At 43.0% G+C, this 16,702-nt stretch overlaps 1 protein-coding gene across 9 annotated transcripts in view; it reads right to left on the bottom strand.

Moving 5' to 3' along the window:
• CADPS (calcium dependent secretion activator) overlaps positions 1-16,702 on the bottom strand; it is a 356,444-nt gene that overhangs the window by 124,299 nt on the left and 215,443 nt on the right. For all 9 annotated transcript variants that reach the window (XM_083491182.1, XM_083491174.1, XM_083491178.1 and 6 more), the window contains exon 13: positions 8,028-8,215. In XM_083491182.1, the coding sequence (XP_083347308.1) occupies positions 8,028-8,215 (188 nt within the window). The remainder of the gene's footprint in view (positions 1-8,027; positions 8,216-16,702) is intronic.

Genomic DNA, 16,702 nt, shown 5'->3' with positions numbered 1-16,702 from the left:
GGCATAGGCAAACTCAGCCCTCCAGATGTTTTGGGACTACAACTCCCATCATCCCTAGCTAACAGGACCAGTGGTCAGGGATGATGGGAATTGTAGTCTCAAAACATCTGGAGGGCCGAGTTTGCCTATACCTGGACTAGAAGACCTTAGTGGTAACTTCCAGTGTACGATTCTATGAAACCTGCTCCAGAGCCCTATTTCCTGTAGTGAATAACCAAGTAAGAATATAAGTAGAGCTCTATTGGATCAGACCAAAGGCCTATCTGGTCCAGCATCTCTCCCCCACCCCATATTAGCCAACCAGAACTCCATGAGAAGGCCACCAGCACAAGAGCACTTTCTACTATTGTTCTCAGAGGCACACTGCCTCAGGTCCTGTAGGTAACTGGGAGATATTGGTGTAATAGTTTAGGACAGGACTTTTAACCAGTGGTGCTTCACAGTATATCAGGTGGTATAAGCAGTACTGCTTGAAAAGCACAAGTCAGAATGATGCACTAAGATTGGAGAAGGGCCATAGTCCAGGGGTAGAACACATACTTTAAAAACAGAAGGTCCAAGGTTCAGTCCCTTGTGTCTCCAGATAGGACTGGGGAAATAATTCTTTCTGAATTCCCAGAGAGCCAGTGTCAGCCAGTGTAGACAACACTGAGCCAGCTGGACCCTATGTTCCCATGAGAGACCCAGATTCAAATCCTTGCTCAGCCAAGAATCTTCCCGGATGACCTTGAGCCAATCAGTCTCTCACACACCACAGGGTTTTTGTGTGAATAACAAGGATAGCTATCGCCTTGAGCTTCTTGGAAGAAAGGCGGGACAAAAAATGTGTTTATTTTTTAAAAGGTTTGTGCTTGGCAGGAGGTTGGACTCGATGGCCCTTGTGGTCTCTTCCAACTCTATGATTCTATTCTAAGTATTTCCTATTTTAATTTATATATGTAAAATGATAAGGGGCCAAAGCTATGCTGCGCCAAATCAAGAAAGTGAGTTGCAGGTGGGATATTTGAAACGTTTGTTCATACTGCGCCATCTTACTGGTTCCCTGTCTTTGGACATGGTAAAGACTGGTACTTTTCCCCCCTTAGATGACTGGATAAAGGAGGGTGTGACCAATACAAGAAAAATGGAAGAGGTGTTGGAAATGTGGGGTTTATTAAACCTCACATGTTCTGAGTGAAGACTCTCTGGTTACAAATGCACTATAAATTTAAAGCACATTTGAAGCATCTTTCAACCTCCTCAAAGAATTCTGGGCACTGTAGAACATGGAAGGTGCCTCCTAATACAGTCTCTCAGCTGAAACTTTCTTCAAAGAACCTCCCTCCTAGTGGTCAGAAAGGAAAGCGCCCCCAATGCTTTTGCTCACTGGATGGAGAGGTTAGGGGGAATGTAGTGAATTAGTCCCAGTGCCTTTTGAGTAAAGAGTCTTTGTCAGGGCACTCATTTACTTACTTACTTACTTACTTACTTACTTACGCATAGTAAAGGTTTGGTCTAGGACAGAAAAGCAAAGCTTAAACTGTGGAAGGGAAACCAAATTAGGTACAGTGAACATGGCTGCATTTGCCTTGCTGACATCTGGACAGGGAGGCAAAATTGTAGCAGAGGCGGGAGAAGGGAGGGGTCCTCATTGCCACAGTATTTATGCTCCACAAGGCTCTCCAAGGCTCCCAGAGTCTTATTACATGTTGAAAAAGCAAAACTATAGGGGAACAGATATTCTGCCCAAAAAGCTCTTGGGGGAGGGGGCTAACTTTGCATGCTAAAATAAAATGGCAACACATATATATACTTTAAACTATCCAAACAGTGCAAATGAACTACAGACAAATATTAACAATTGTACAATTATTGCCATGTTTCTTCTCTGTAACCATTCATTTCAGTGAGAGAGTGAAGCATGGTCTCAATTCACTTCCACTGAGATATACAGTACTTGAAAGGGATCTGCATGGATTGTGTCCAACATAAACAGGGCCCAATCCAGTTGGCCCCTTCTGCACAGGGTTCGATGTACACAATTGTCCCCGTAAGTGTAGCATTCCACTTACAGAAGAGCTACCTGTAGGGCAAGGGGTGGGTGGGTGGCATCCAATTCCTGAGCTGTGTGCAGGAGGAGGTGGCAGTGGCAGCTGGCTTGTGCTGGGTGGCTTGTGCTTCAAGTCTTTAATTGCACGCCCCTTGGCTATCCCTGCCCACTTCTTCTATTTTAGGAATGTTACGTCCCTAGATTAAAAGCAACGGAAATATAGAACCAATCCATTTCACACATAAATAAGATTGCTGAATTCACACATACAGTGGTGCCTCGCAAGACGAAAAGAATCCGTTCTGTGATTCTCTTCGTCTAGCGGTTTTTTCATCTTGCGAAGCAAGCCCATTGACGGATTAGCGGATTAGCGCTATTAGCGCTTTTAGCGGCTTATCTGCTGATCGGATTAGCTGATAAGCGGCTTAGTGGCTTAGAAAAGGGGGGGGGGAACCCAGCAGGAACTCATAGAATCATAGAATCATAGAGTTGGAAGAGACCACAAGGGCCATCGAGTCCAACCCCCTGCCAAGCAGGAAACACCATCAGAGCACTCCTGACATATGGTTGTCAAGCCTCTGCTTAAAGACCTCCAAAGTAGGGGACTCCACCACACTCCTTGGCAGCAAATTCCACTGTCGAACAGCTCTTACTGTCAGGAAGTTCTTCCTAATGTTTAGGTGGAATCTTCTTTCTTGTAGTTTGGATCCATTGCTCCGTGTCCGCTTCTCTGGAGCAGCAGAAAACAACCTTTCTCCCTCCTCTATGTGACATCCTTTGATATATTTGAACATGGCTATCATATCACCCCTTAACCTCCTCTTCTCCAGGCTAAACATGCCCAGCTCCCTTAGCCGTTGGGCAAGACATTGTCGTCTTGCGAAGCAAGCCCATAGGAAATTTGTTTTGCGAAGCACCTCCAAAACGGAAAACTATTTCGTCTAGCGAGTTTTCCATCTTGCAAGGCATTCGTCTTGTGGGGCACCACTGTAATGCTGAACCATGGTTTAGCATTATGAGAATAAGATCGTGGAAGCTGAATACACACTCTATCTATCTATGTCCCAAAGAAAGAAATTCCATTATACATCTCAGGGAGAAGAAAAATATTATTATAAAGTTATATTATAAACTAAAAAATGTTTTTTGATTTTCTAAGAAACAAAGAAAGTAAATTCTATCATTGCCTGGAAAGTAGTTCTTCCTTATGAAACATCTAAGCAGTCAACTGACAAAATCTTCCCAGCAAAGTCTGAAAATATACAGTGCAAAACTCTCTTTTTGCTTTGTAGACATTTCACATGATATGGCGCAGGGGTCACAGCTGAGCTAGAGGTGTATTTCTAACAGCAGCCATTTTATTCCTGTCCTGCACTGACACTGATCAGCTACCCCAGAACTGTATTCATGAAGCAGGACCCTGGATAGCTTCTAGTTAGTTTCTTTCCTCTGATGGCCTGTCATTCTGTCAGTCCTGACCTTCAGGCTGTCCTGCACCATCTGAATCACATTCTCTCTGCACTTTCTCGCTGACTGCAAGCTACTGTTGTCTCACTGTCTGACCTTACACAAACACAATACAAACAGACAACCCACCTCAGCTCCATCACTGTCTATCGCTTACATGGGAGATTGATAGCCACACAGAATTCTCTCTCTTCGACCTTCATTACTAGAGTGGCATATTCTGACTGACAGCCAACCTCATTTCTCAGAAAGCTAAACTGCCAGTTGTTGGTGGTGTGAGCTTTCTCCCCTTGATTTCTTTCAAAAATCGCCTTCATTAAGCAAATGGATTTACTCACAAGTCTAACAAGAGGCATGTTAAACACATCTGCTCTTAGCCAGAGAAAAGATGCTTTAAACATTGAAAAACAGAGAGAGCAGGATTGAGAGAAACATCTATAAAATAGTAATTAAGGCCACAGTTTTACACACTCTTACCTGGGATTAGTAAGCCATACTATGTGGCTTACTTCTGAGTAGACATGCATAGGATTGCATGGTAAGACATGAAAGGTTTGCAATTTCTCTCTGTCAGAAACTACAAGTGGAAATCAAGTGCCAATCTGTAAACCAGATACCCTAAGAATAGCCATGCTGGACTATCACTACCCTGTTTTGTCCTTTGCTAGAAAGGATGTTCTGGCCCCACAGGGTTCAGTTATTTAGTAATAGCAAATCTCTCTATAGTATTAGTATTACCGTAAGTAGAAGGAGTAATAATGCTGCTCCTTTAAGAAAAGGTAGTGTCTTTCCCCTTTCCAGACCTCAAGGCAGGCTGGGAAATGAAGGCACAGTAATTTTCTAGTTTTTATTGGCTCTACCCAGAGTGGGAAAAACCTCCCTCTCTCCTTTGCAACCTGGTTCAGTTTAGTTCTTGCAAGCCAAGGAAGAGGGGTAAACTCACTTGTTCTTACAGAACTCCATAGAGAACTTCATAACCACATTCATTCAAAGCCAAAGAAAAACCTACTGGAATGTGAGTAAATATCTCCACATGTGCCTTGTGAACTTCAATAAAATGCATGTTTGAGAGCTTTGTGGAGTTTTGTTTATACTATCCTAATTGAGTGAAGTCTCAGGACGGAACAAAGGAAGAAGGAAGAAGCCATTGTGATGTATTTGCCTACTTTAGAATTTGCCTGAGTGATCCTTTAACTTGCAGTGCTAAATAGACTGAACTAGCATTTCAAAAATCACTTCAAGATCCACAGATGGTACAACAGTTAACACAATGGCTTTGCACACGATTACACACACTCTCTCTCTCTCTCTCTCTCTCTCTCTCTCATTGTAGCTACAGGTTTCATCAACAGATGCAAAAGTTGCTTTTATCAGCTGATTATACAGATTTCCAGTCATGCCTCTGTCAACCATAATCCACACAGTTCAGACTGAGCCTTAAGCGTGTAAGTAATCAATACTCCAAAAGCTCTAAAAATTAAAAATCCACTTCTTGCATAACTTAGCATAGGTAACCCACTGCCCCAAGTCTTGTGGAAATGTGTGAATGAAGCTGTGGTTCACACACCACGGCTGAAAATTTCCTCAGGCGCTTTAGAAAACTTCAACTTGCCTATTCTGAACCATGGTTCCAGTTACAGATAGGTAGCCGTGTTGGTCTGCCATAGTCAAAATAAAAAAATCCCTTCCAGTGCATGCACACGAAAGCGCATACCAAGAACTAACTTAGTTGGTCTTTAAGGTGCTACTGGAAGGGATTTTTTTATTCTGAACCATGTTACCTATCTCTCCCCCCCCCCCGCCCCCGGTCTTCTTGGTCCTTACAAACAACAAAAAGTTGAAGAGCTGAGAACCTCATACTCATGGGAAAGCTCTGTTTCTGACTTCAAATCTAGGAATGTCCTTGAACTGGACTTTGAACTAGCTCCTTCTCAAGATCTCTGCATGGCCCACTCAAGTTTATATGCTACAGCCTGTATCTTCCTTATCCACCATGTTTCTCATGCTGTAAATTAGCCCCTGGGTTAGATTGGTACTGGTGTACCAATAGAGCTTGGGACCAGCATACCAGAATTAAAGATCGTCTCACCCCTTAAAAACCCAACCAATCACTGTGACCTACAGAAAAGGGCGTCTTCATCAGGAGGCCCATTCTGTAGGAATTGGGCCTTTAGTGTCACAGTACCTGCCCTTTAGAACTGCCTCCTGTTACATAGGCGTCATCTCTATTACCTTTTCAGCACCTACTGAAGACCTTCCTTTTTCAAGAAGACTTTTAAGTGGAGATTTCCATCCCAGTCTGCATCTGCACTGGACTTGAAGTTGTTTTTATGTGGGTGTTTTTATTGCAGATTTTTTTTTAATTGATGTGTATTTATTGTTAACTGCTTTGAGATGTTTTATGGGAAGTGATGCCTAAATGAATGGCTGGGTGAGTGACTGAGTGAGAAACCCTGTGTTAGTGATTGCATGTGTGCTCATGGAACAGCATTAATACATTTGTGGTTTTCTTTTTCTTGCTCATATTTCTTGAGGTCCAAGCCAGTGTGCTCAGTGGCCGATACAAAACTCTGCAGTGCAACCTTGTAAAACTGCCATTTCTTACCTTTTGGGCTCTGGAGGTGGCTGGGGTTTGGAATCTTTCCTCTTTTTGGACTCCTTTTTGGAATCCTTTTTTGGCTCTACTTCGACGGCTGGGGGATTATTTGCCACTGGCAGTATGGCACCAAGTATCTCTTCCATTTTTTGACTTTGGGACATGACAGGGATGGTTTTAAGTGAAAAGGTAAGGGCAGCAGAAACGGAAAAAAAGGAAAAGTAACAAAAGAAAGTGTAACAGAAGAAATGAAAGAAAACAAGCTAAAAGCAAATAATAGAAACAACAACAGTATACTAATAATAAATGCCAACAGCGAACAAAAGAAGCAAATGAAAGCCATAACCAAAAAGAAAATATGGAGAAGCAAACTCTGTTAGCCTGACAAGATGGATCAAATGAACTGTGACTTTAGTGGCAGCCTTATAATGTGAAATACCGGCAATGTGTATAATAATTCGTGATGATGTTTACCAGAGAGCTTACAAAAACACTTCATTATTTTATAACACTCTGCTATTCGGTAGCATATGCAGAGCAGAGTGTGATATCTCACTGTATAGAATGCAACTTCCAAAAACAAAACCATCAGTGCAACAATACTGTCGCTGTCTATAGAGAAAGGAAACTTATCTCAGCAACACTTTCAGGCGTAAAATCTACTGTTTAATCCTAAAAGGCTGGAGTGAGCTTGAAATGGCTGTGCAGCTATTGTGGCTGCCAAGTGGCAAAAGTGTTTTTGTGTTTTATTTTTAACTTTCCATAGATGTTCTGTCTGGTTCACTGAAGCAGGCTCAACTGACAGTCTGGCAAGGGAAGGTAACTGCGGACCTTATAGATTAGTAAAGCCCTGGTAGACGCTCATGTGTGGATAATTCACCATTATATTGAGGGATATTCTTAGTTCTGTACTGCATGTTAGTGGAGCCAACAAGGCAGAAAGTAGTTAGCACCGGCCAATGGAAAGCCTTGCTTAAGTTTTACAAAGGACCTGGAAAAAAGGCAGAAGCCTATTTATTACCACTCCTTCCCCACTTCTCTTTCTCCTTTTATGATGTTAAAAATACCTGGAGGAAAGAGTCTCAGTTATTTCATCTCTGCTCTCTCCCATCCAATACAGAGACTGCATGAAGATTCAAATGTATACATTTTTGTAAATAAACTCAAGTATATCTTGCAGCATTCTGATAATATGGTTTAAAAGAGAGCTGGGGAACCTGCAGCCCAGTATATATTTGCTGGACTCCAACTTCCATCATCTTCAGCCAATATCTGCGGATGATGGGAGCTGTAGTCTAGCAACAGCTGGAAGGCCACAAATGTTCCCCATTCCAGACTTTTAAAAAAATGTTGACTTGAAACATGCTTCCCAAATAAAATAAGATATAATGATTATTTACAATCAAGTCATCAGAAGTTATCGTTAAGTTGCAAAGTGGCCAACGCTACATTAAAAAAAAGAAAATCTGAACCTACATTTCAAAATATTCCTAACACATCGGTTTTGCATCTCAGTTACACAAGTTGAGTCTTAATAAGTACTTTATAGCAGAATACAGAACTTTTATTTGTTAGTATTTAGCTGTCTATTCTCATTCAGATGAAAATGAAACAGGGCAAATTCATCATACCCAATGACAGATACATTCTGCAGCATCACACTACCCTACTTCCCCCCTCCTCCAAATTGCATCAAGCTATTTTCTTAAGTGAACAAAAAGCAACAGTCAACTGTTTGGGTCTGTCTGCACTTGATTCTTTGCTGCCTTCCTTTCGCTAACAACAAGCAAGTCAGTTGTGCTGCCCAATATGTTGTGTATCATACAATAAGAAGAACACAGCCACAGGGAAGGAGCCGTTATGCAATAGTAGCCAAATAAATCTGTACTGGAGACTTGCCCCTCCCTGATGGAGACAAGCATGTCCTCCACTTACCTGTTGCCATGGACATGCGATGCGCAAAAGGCAAAGCTGTAGTGAAGCAAGGTAGGGTCAATCATCGCTCCATTTTCTGCTCTCTCAAGCAAGTCGCTGAGGTAGCAGAGATGCCTGTGACAGCCTCTGACTCCGTTACGTGCGCAATACTCATCTAGCACAAATACCTGGCCGGGACTGAACCAGCCCTGTTTGGAAATAAGAGAGAATTTATTTCAAACGAAGGCATTAGATCTGGAAATGTGATGCTCGGCAACAGTGACAACAACAAATGGAAACCTCCATAAAGAAAGTATTAGCAATGGAAATGAAATGCATTTGCAAACACACGAAGCTTGCGTTATTGTAAGTAAGTAAATACAAATCCAATAACCTTCAGAAGTTGGCTGCAGAAACTTAATATCACAATGATAGAGTGTACATCAGATTCACCAAATTTCAGAAAGAATAAGAATTTGCACAGCTTTTACTACTGATCACTTTGTTTATTACTTATTGGCTTGCTAAACACATGAACACACCTCAGCTGATAATCACCTTCTATTACTAGCATACAAACAAGTTTGTGGCCGATTGAAGCTATGAGTCAGGCACCTGCAAATTGAATGAATCACCCATAAGTCACCCATTCAGAGGGACAATCCCCATTCAGATCGGCATTAATATAAAGCAGCCAGCAGGAAAGAAAACAACAGGAAGAATTAACAGCACAGTTCCAGAACGATACCAGAAGTCCTAGCATAATGTAAAGGCTTATCTAGTCCTGCAACTGGTATTCTGATAACAGAGGTAAGGCAGTCATCATGACTTTCATTAATTAGTGTGTTTTGATACCCATTTCAACAGGCACAGCTTCAAAGAATCCTGGGAGCTCTAGCTTGTTAAGGGTGCTGAGAGTTGTTTGGTGACGCCTTATTCCCCTCCCAGTTACAATTCCCATAGTTCCTTGCGAAGAGGGATTGATTGTTAAATCACGTTGGGAACTGTAATTCTGAATGGAGAATCAGGGGTCTCCTAACAACTCTCAGCACCCTTAACAAACTACAGCCCCCAGAATTCTTTGGGGGAAGCCGCAACTGTTTAAAGTGGGATCAGAGTGTATTAAATGTATGGTGTGAAGGGAATTCTGCAGTCACCAAAACCAGCCCTTTGAACCTATGCTTCATTCCACACAGGTGTGTGCACACACAATTGGGACTGCATGTCTGGCCCCACCAGGGATCTCCATGTGCCCGAGGACCTGTTCCAACAAGGGCCTGTAGGCATACATGCCTATGTGCATGGGCTCTGGTCATGTGATTTGTACCCCTGTAAGAATGGAACACATGGCTCATGTGCACAGAACCTGTGCATGTCATGAGATACATGTTTAGACTTTGTATGGATGGCATCTGGAACACATGGAGGTTAGAGTAGTGATAGCAGTTGTGATCCCAATTGTCACCTCTGTGCGCAAAAATGAAATGTTTGCAAAAGGCTCCTCTAGTAAAAGAGAGGAAGAAAAGTCTACCAGATGCTAACTATGCCAGCGTGGTGCAGTGGTTAAGAGCAGTGGACTTGTAATCTGGCAAACTAGGTTCGCTTCCCCGCTTTTCCACATACAGCTGCTGGGTGACCTTGGGCTAGTCACACTTCTCTGAAGTCTCTCAGCCCCACTCACCTCAAAGAGTGTTTGTTGCGGGGGAGGAAGAGAAAGGAGATTGTTAGCCGCTTTGAGACTCCTTAAGGGGAGTGAAAGGCGGGATATCAAGTCCAAACTCTTCTTCTTCTTCTATGCAAATATAAGCTTACAACATATAAGCTTACAAATTACATACAGAATTTTATTTGTATGGCGCCTTCCACAGTTCAAACCATGCTCAAGGTGGCTTACAATATGAACAAATACATAACTACAACATCACAAAGGTAGTCATAAACAAGAATTTTTTTTTAAAAAAAATACACAACCAAACAGTACAACTTCCACATAAATCATAAGAAGATCTGAAATAAAGATAGAAAAAAAACCAACATTAACACCCCTTCCAGCAAAACATGCCAGCCCAAGAATCTGTTCAGCAGCCTCAATTTTTGTAGCTGGAGTCAGTCAGGACTTTGTCTTCTCAGGCCAGGTGGAAAAACGGTCTGCAGGAAAGGACTCACAACCAAGGTGGTTTCTAAGGCTCAAGCTGTATAAGAGTTTTATACGTCAATACTAAGATCTTGGGATTGTGAATGGAATTTGATTAGAAGCCAGTCTATATTCAGGTGTAATGAAAGTAAAGCAAAATTATATTCCCGGCAGACCATCATGTTTGCCTCAAGTTGCTTTCTCAGAACAGTCTACAGGGCCACTGCTCACGATAAGAAGTGTTATAATAGTGAAGTTTCAAGGTTGCAGAGGCATGAATTAATAGGGAAGCAACTTTGTAAATCTATCCCAGCATGCTAGAGCATGATACCATCGTTTTACGGCGGGAGAACGTGCGTTATGGTGACAGCGATGATGGCGTCTCAGGTAGACTGTCTCTCACCTAATTTGAAATTCTGTTAAGTATGATAACAAAGGCATTTTTCAAAAACAAAACAAAAAATCTACAGTATCTATAGGGATGCTGAAGAATTGATAAGATGTGCGTATATCGTGCTTCAAAACTGCAGAATCTTTCATCTTTTAATTGAAAAGTTCCTGCAGGGAGTAGATCAATGCCCTGCCCCTTTAGGCAACTTGTTTGCCACCCCATCTGCCACCCCAAATGCTACGTCTTTGAAATGACGCTGCTGTGAAAAGATTAAAATATATTTTCTACCACTCGGATGACACCAAATCTTTCCTGGATGCCAAAATAGCTACTGTTGAGGAGAGTTGAAGAAATATCAATTAAGAAACTCCGTCGAAGGGATTTGCTTATCCTTGTTGGGCCAACTCCAGAACAGATTGAAAAAGGGATGAAAATAATGAGGGGCAGAATCAAAGGCATGGGGAGGGGAGCAGATACAGTTCCTTTCATTGCTCCAGTCGCCAGAAAGCGCATGTGTGAAAACCAAGACGCTGATTGAGAATAACGCAGAAGGTGGCCTGTCACGAGAGTCCTCTGATGGCGGATTCTTTCCTCTGCTCCCACTTCGAGAGAGCTACCGGGATTCTGCTTTTTAAGGGGGGGGGGGCTGAGAGTAAAATATTTCCCATACTTTGTGTCTGTCTGGGGTGCGTGGGGCAGGGCGAAGGGAAAGCAAAATAAAAGGCACACTGCTGATTTCTAGTGGGATTTAGACTTCGGGGGGGGGGGGGAGGAAGGAAAAGAACACCCAAATCTACAGTTGGGCAATAGGTTTAATATCACAACACGTCACAAAAGGATGTCAAGCTTTCAAGTTCTACCGAACTCTTCATTAGGCTACAGGATATGCAAAGCAGGGAGAGAGGCATGGGTGGCACAAGTTCCGATTTGGTCTCGTCTGAGACCATTTCCTCCAAGCCACACCCACCTGCTCCTTTGCCACCAGGTGAGGGGAAGGTGGCAATGCACCTGTCAGTGTACAATCAGAAGCCCTGGAATGCATTCCTGATTGTGCATTGGCAAGGGAGGCTTGCTGAGCTGGTTACAGATCTAAATGGCTACAAGGCCATATAGGGGATTGCAGGGACGGGGTCAGTCAGCTTGGATAGCTCAGTGGGTTAGGGTGCGGTGCTGATAATGCCAAGGTTTGCAGGTTTGATCCCCATATAGGGCAGCTTCACATTCCTGCACTGCAGGGGGTGGGGGGTGGATTGAATGGTCCTGAGGTTCCCTTCCAACTCTACAGTTCTGTGATTGTTGGATAGGGTAACGTGTCATATTTGATATTTAGCTGCAGCTTCTAAGCAGAAGCTAAAAGAAAAGGGAAAAAAGGAACAGGGGGTGGTTTCAGGCAGGTTGGCTGACCAGAACCACTTTGCAGGGCTACCTTTCATTTCGCGGTCTTGCATTTGTGAATCTATTTTGCTCCTTAGTTCGGTTTCCTCCTTGACTTTGTGTCCACAGGCTCCTTTTTCTGAGCTTGCCAAACACTGCCTAGGATGCCTTCCCAGGTCAACCCTTGTCTGTGTGCCCCGGTTTTTCTGGTCCCAATTGCAGTTCATGATTTTGGGGGCCCGAATAATAACCCTAGATCTGCCAGGGTGAGCGAGTTAGGATGTGGTTGATCTCCAACCCTGGCTCAGCTGGAGATATGCTAGCTCAGCCAGTGCCCAATAAACCTTGAAAAATGGGTGTTCCAGAAGAGTGGTAGAGGAGGGACTGGATAGTGAGATTTATGCTGGATCTTGACTCTGTTCGGCTCGGTCATGCGACTTGGCAACCCAGCAAAAGCTACACCAGCAAAAAGGGTGGTGTAAATCAAACTCTGTTTTAAAGGCTTGTTTTTTGTCTGCCAGGCTTTGGCCGGCTCAGCCGGCAGTAGCCCCCACCCCCACCCCCAGTGAACAAGTTTGGATCTGGTGTAGCTTTTGCTGGCTTCTCATACTTACAGCTCAGGGAAGTTTTTAATGTGTGACATTTTAATGTATTTTTAATCTTTGTTGGAAGCTGCCCGGAGTGGCTGGGGAAACCCAGCCAGATGGGCGGGGTACAAATAATAAATGATGATGATGATGATGATGATTATTACAGTTGCTTCCTTCCTTACTGCAATTTGTTTACTGGGGGAATCCTACCGTGTCACTGACACTTCCATGGGCTCTCTTATGGGATTTGCCATTTGAAACTGAACTATGCTTGCCATGGAAACTCTCCTAGAGACAGTGTAACTTCAGCAGATGGTTGTTCTTCTCACTTCAGGTGTCCTTTGTTCCTTTATTCCATCTCCAGACCCAAATCAAGAAACTCACGCAGCACCTTCTAAACGCTCACTTTTTCGGCAGGGAACAAGGTGTCTGGAATACAACTGAGACTTAGCCTTTATGATCCTAGGGACCTATTTCCGTTTTGTTATAGCAATGTTGAAGTCCATTTTGCAACCAAATATCTTGGATAAATGAAGGTTAAGGTGGTCATCTGTTGAGCATACCCCCCCATCTTTCCTGAAATAAAAATGAAATTGTTTTAGAAAGGCCTGATGGTAATTTTCACCTTCGTGGGATTGCTATTTATGCTAAAATTATTCTTAAAAAAGAAGAAGAAGCCATGGCACTTATTTTTGTCCATAGAACTTGTCCTCTGATAAACTTGGCTTCATTCTGGTGACTTTTGGCTCCATTGTGGAATGATGCTCCATTCTACGTTTTTCATACAAGACTCAGCATGAAAGCAGTTCACCGCTTCGTGAATGAACACTGAACCACAGGAAAAAAATGCATAAAAGCGCTGGCAGAAGATAACAGGAAAACGGTAGATGGGCTATTTGTTGGAACCACGACTATGTAACCATCTTTAGAAAATACTTGACATCCTACCAAATAACATTCTTCAATGTATTGGGAAGCTTGAGTCTACAGTGGTGCCTCGCAAGACGAAATTAATTTGTTCCGCGAGTTTTTTCGTCTAGCAAATTTTTCGTCTTGCAAAGCACGGTGTCGGAAAAGTTTTGGAAAAGCTTCAAAAATCACCAAAAACCTCAAAAAAAGGCTACCACACCGCGTTCTATGAGTTGCTCCTCGAAGTCAAGTCGCAACTGTATTAACGGTGTTAAGAAAAAGGAAACAAACTTGCAAGACGTTTTCGTCTTGCAAAGCAAGCCCATAGGGAAATTCGTCTTGCGAAGCAGCTCAAAAACCACAAAACCCTTTCGTCTAGCGAGTTTTTCGTCTTGCGAGGCATTTGCCTTGCGGGGCACCACTGTAAAGTGGAGAACCTTATAAGGCACAGGTGCAAACTCCACAAATGGTAACACCATTGCTATTCCCAGTTCAGGAATGGCGGAAAAGCCCAAAGCTGCAGATTTTATTAATGGAGCCCGTGAACAGGGTGACTTGCCTTTCATGAATGGCTTTCCCTACTGTCAGGGACCGTGCTGAGGAGGGTTGCACTGAGGAGGAATGGTAGGATCCCCCTCCCCCTCCTCTTGCATCTTCTCAGGATCAGGAGGACTGTATAGACTTGGAACAGTGGTTTGCAGAGGGACATAGTTCTGAAGGCAGAAGCTGGGAAATACTGGATGGGGAACAGCTAGGAGAAGCAGCATCGGGAAAGAGAGAGTTAACAGATTCACAGTCTCTGGACAGCGTCCACCCCCTGCTCCAAGGACACGGAGAGTTTAGAAAGTGTTAGAACAGAAAGCGCAGAGGGTACAAGCTCAGATTACAAGACGTAGGAGTGACGTAGAATAGGGATGGGGGGGGTGACCCTTAATTGGGAGCGCTGCCATTTCTAGTAGACGTGCTCTTTGTTCTTTCGCTGTGATTATTAAAGATTCTAACTGGTAAGACGTTCTTTTCGTTTGATCTTTTGTTTACTGCCACGTGGGAGGAAGCCAATTCCTCAAAACCTGACAGCTATTGAAGAGGACAAAACAAAAAGGAAGAAAGATATGTGGTGATAGGTAATTTGGGATGTGGATGGATCCATACAGTCCTCTTTTTTTTTTTTTTTACCTCATTGAGTGTATAGGAGATAGGGAGCATCAAGAGAGGTACGCAGGGGCCAGAGCAAGAACTGTTGTGGAGAGGGGTGCCTTCTTGTGCCTTCTTTGCCGTCTTTGGGGACTTCTGTGTAGCTCACCAAACCTCTGTAGCCTGGAACTGGGTGTGTGGATTGCAGCTGGGCACTGAATGAGACACAGCTGTGGGCAGCCTGAGGAAGCCCTATCTACCTTTGTGCCTACCCATCAAATCCAAGCCTACAGCAAGAGACTTGAGTGGTGTCAGAAGGTTCCAGGAACCTTCTTTGCTGTGAAATTTATTTATTTTTTTGAGAGGAGGAGCTCTCAGTTTGTTTGGGTCTTGAGCGAGAGCCAGGAGGCTGAAAGAGGTAATGTCAGAAGGAGAAGGGATTGATATTAGTTCATTTATCAGTAAATGGCATTAATGGTTTCATTTTGCATTTTTGTAGCATTCATTTTAGTTTACAAAATGGCCTAAAATAAATAGTTTTTACTTAGACTAATATTTAAAATGGGAAAGTAACAAATAATAATACTAAAGATTCTGAATTGAACAACTGACAAAAAATTCCCAGGTGCTACTGAAAGACTATTCATATAACACCCTTAGACTAGGCCTTCAGGCATTTCCCATTGAATATTTAGATCGCAGATGTTATTGATTTTCAAAAATACAGAATGTTTTGGAATCATCCAGTTTGACATTTTTAGAAACTCTGCAATCTCCGAATGCCACCATTTTTTGGGTGTGTGTGTGTTTCAAACTCTTAGAACGTTTGAATGCAAATTTTCATTTCATATATAAAAAAGAAAGTATGCTTATCTCTGCAGCTTTTGGGTCCGTTTCAAGAGTAGTAGAACAAAGCACGTTAAGTCACCGCATGTCAAATCCGCAGAGCGGAAAGGCACCAATTGCAGTGTTAAAATATGGGAGTGAGTACCAGTGATGGACAGTAGAGGCATCTTCTAAAAGGCCATTTGCAGAGAGGGAGCCTATGGCTATGAAGACTGGCAGGCAGCTTCAGTAAATGGTGCCAACAACACCTCTGCTTCTTCCCCCAAATGCTTCTCCCTGCCAAGAAGTGTCGCCTCTGTCTTATCTGCGATGAGTCAATTTCTTTGTTTTCATACAAATCTCTGCCTCTGTGGGGAATCAAGCGAAGCTGTACAGCGGTGGCTCAAGAAAGAGCAAGGATGCTGTTTCTAGGGCATCTATCTGTCTATGAAACTGTCATAGAGCGAGCAAGAATTGCCATAAGAACAACTGTAGAGGCACATTTTACAACAGCGAGGGAGGGGTACTGTATTCATTCTAAACTCAGAGAGACATGGCCCTCTGGTACATTTGCTTGAGTTCCCCCGGGATGCCTCTGCATTGACTCATCTATGGCAGCGTTGAACTATGGGCTGATTCACACAGTTTCACTTACATGCGAGCAGATGTGCTCTCTCCTGAGCAGGGAAATTAGCAATAAGTTGCATCCAGTGCTAGCCCTACCCGGAGTAGACCCACTGAAGTTAACAGGCATGACTAGCATAGATTCATTACTTTCAGTGGGTCCGTTCTGAGCAGATCTCACTTGGAGGGAACCCAATTTTCTTTACATGTTATCTTCAGGACCAGGCTTCCAGTCATGGCAGGATCACCTGTGAACCAGTTGGTATTTACATCTTATTTGCAACTTGAAAAAAATCTTAGTGAGTCAAGCTGTGTGAAGCCCAGCAAATAGAGAACTTGGCTTGATATTGTTAGTATGGAACTGACACACACAGAGTCTCTCTCTCTCACCACACATGCACACACCTTTAAGAAATCCACATAAGTATAAATAAATGGGCTGCAAAGGCTTCACATATTGTGTTTAAGATTCCATATTATTCCATATATTGTGTTTGAAACAGGAATGTAAGGCAGCTTTATTTCATCTCATTAACTTTAATGGTAAAATAGAAAAACTATATTTTATAAGGAAGCTCATATGCAGCCAAGACATGGAATGCAGATGAGCATTATAGATAGTGGTTTCTCTGAGGCATGTATGTTACAGGTGAATGAATCAGCATCTGCTGCCTCCCAAAGAAAAGCTACCCAGTACATTAGACACAAGGATACC

Source organism: Podarcis liolepis (genome assembly GCF_965112155.1).
Source record: "Podarcis liolepis genome assembly, chromosome: 2".
Lineage (NCBI taxonomy): Eukaryota > Metazoa > Chordata > Lepidosauria > Squamata > Lacertidae > Podarcis > Podarcis liolepis.
This window is presented reverse-complemented; position numbering and strand designations above follow the sequence as displayed.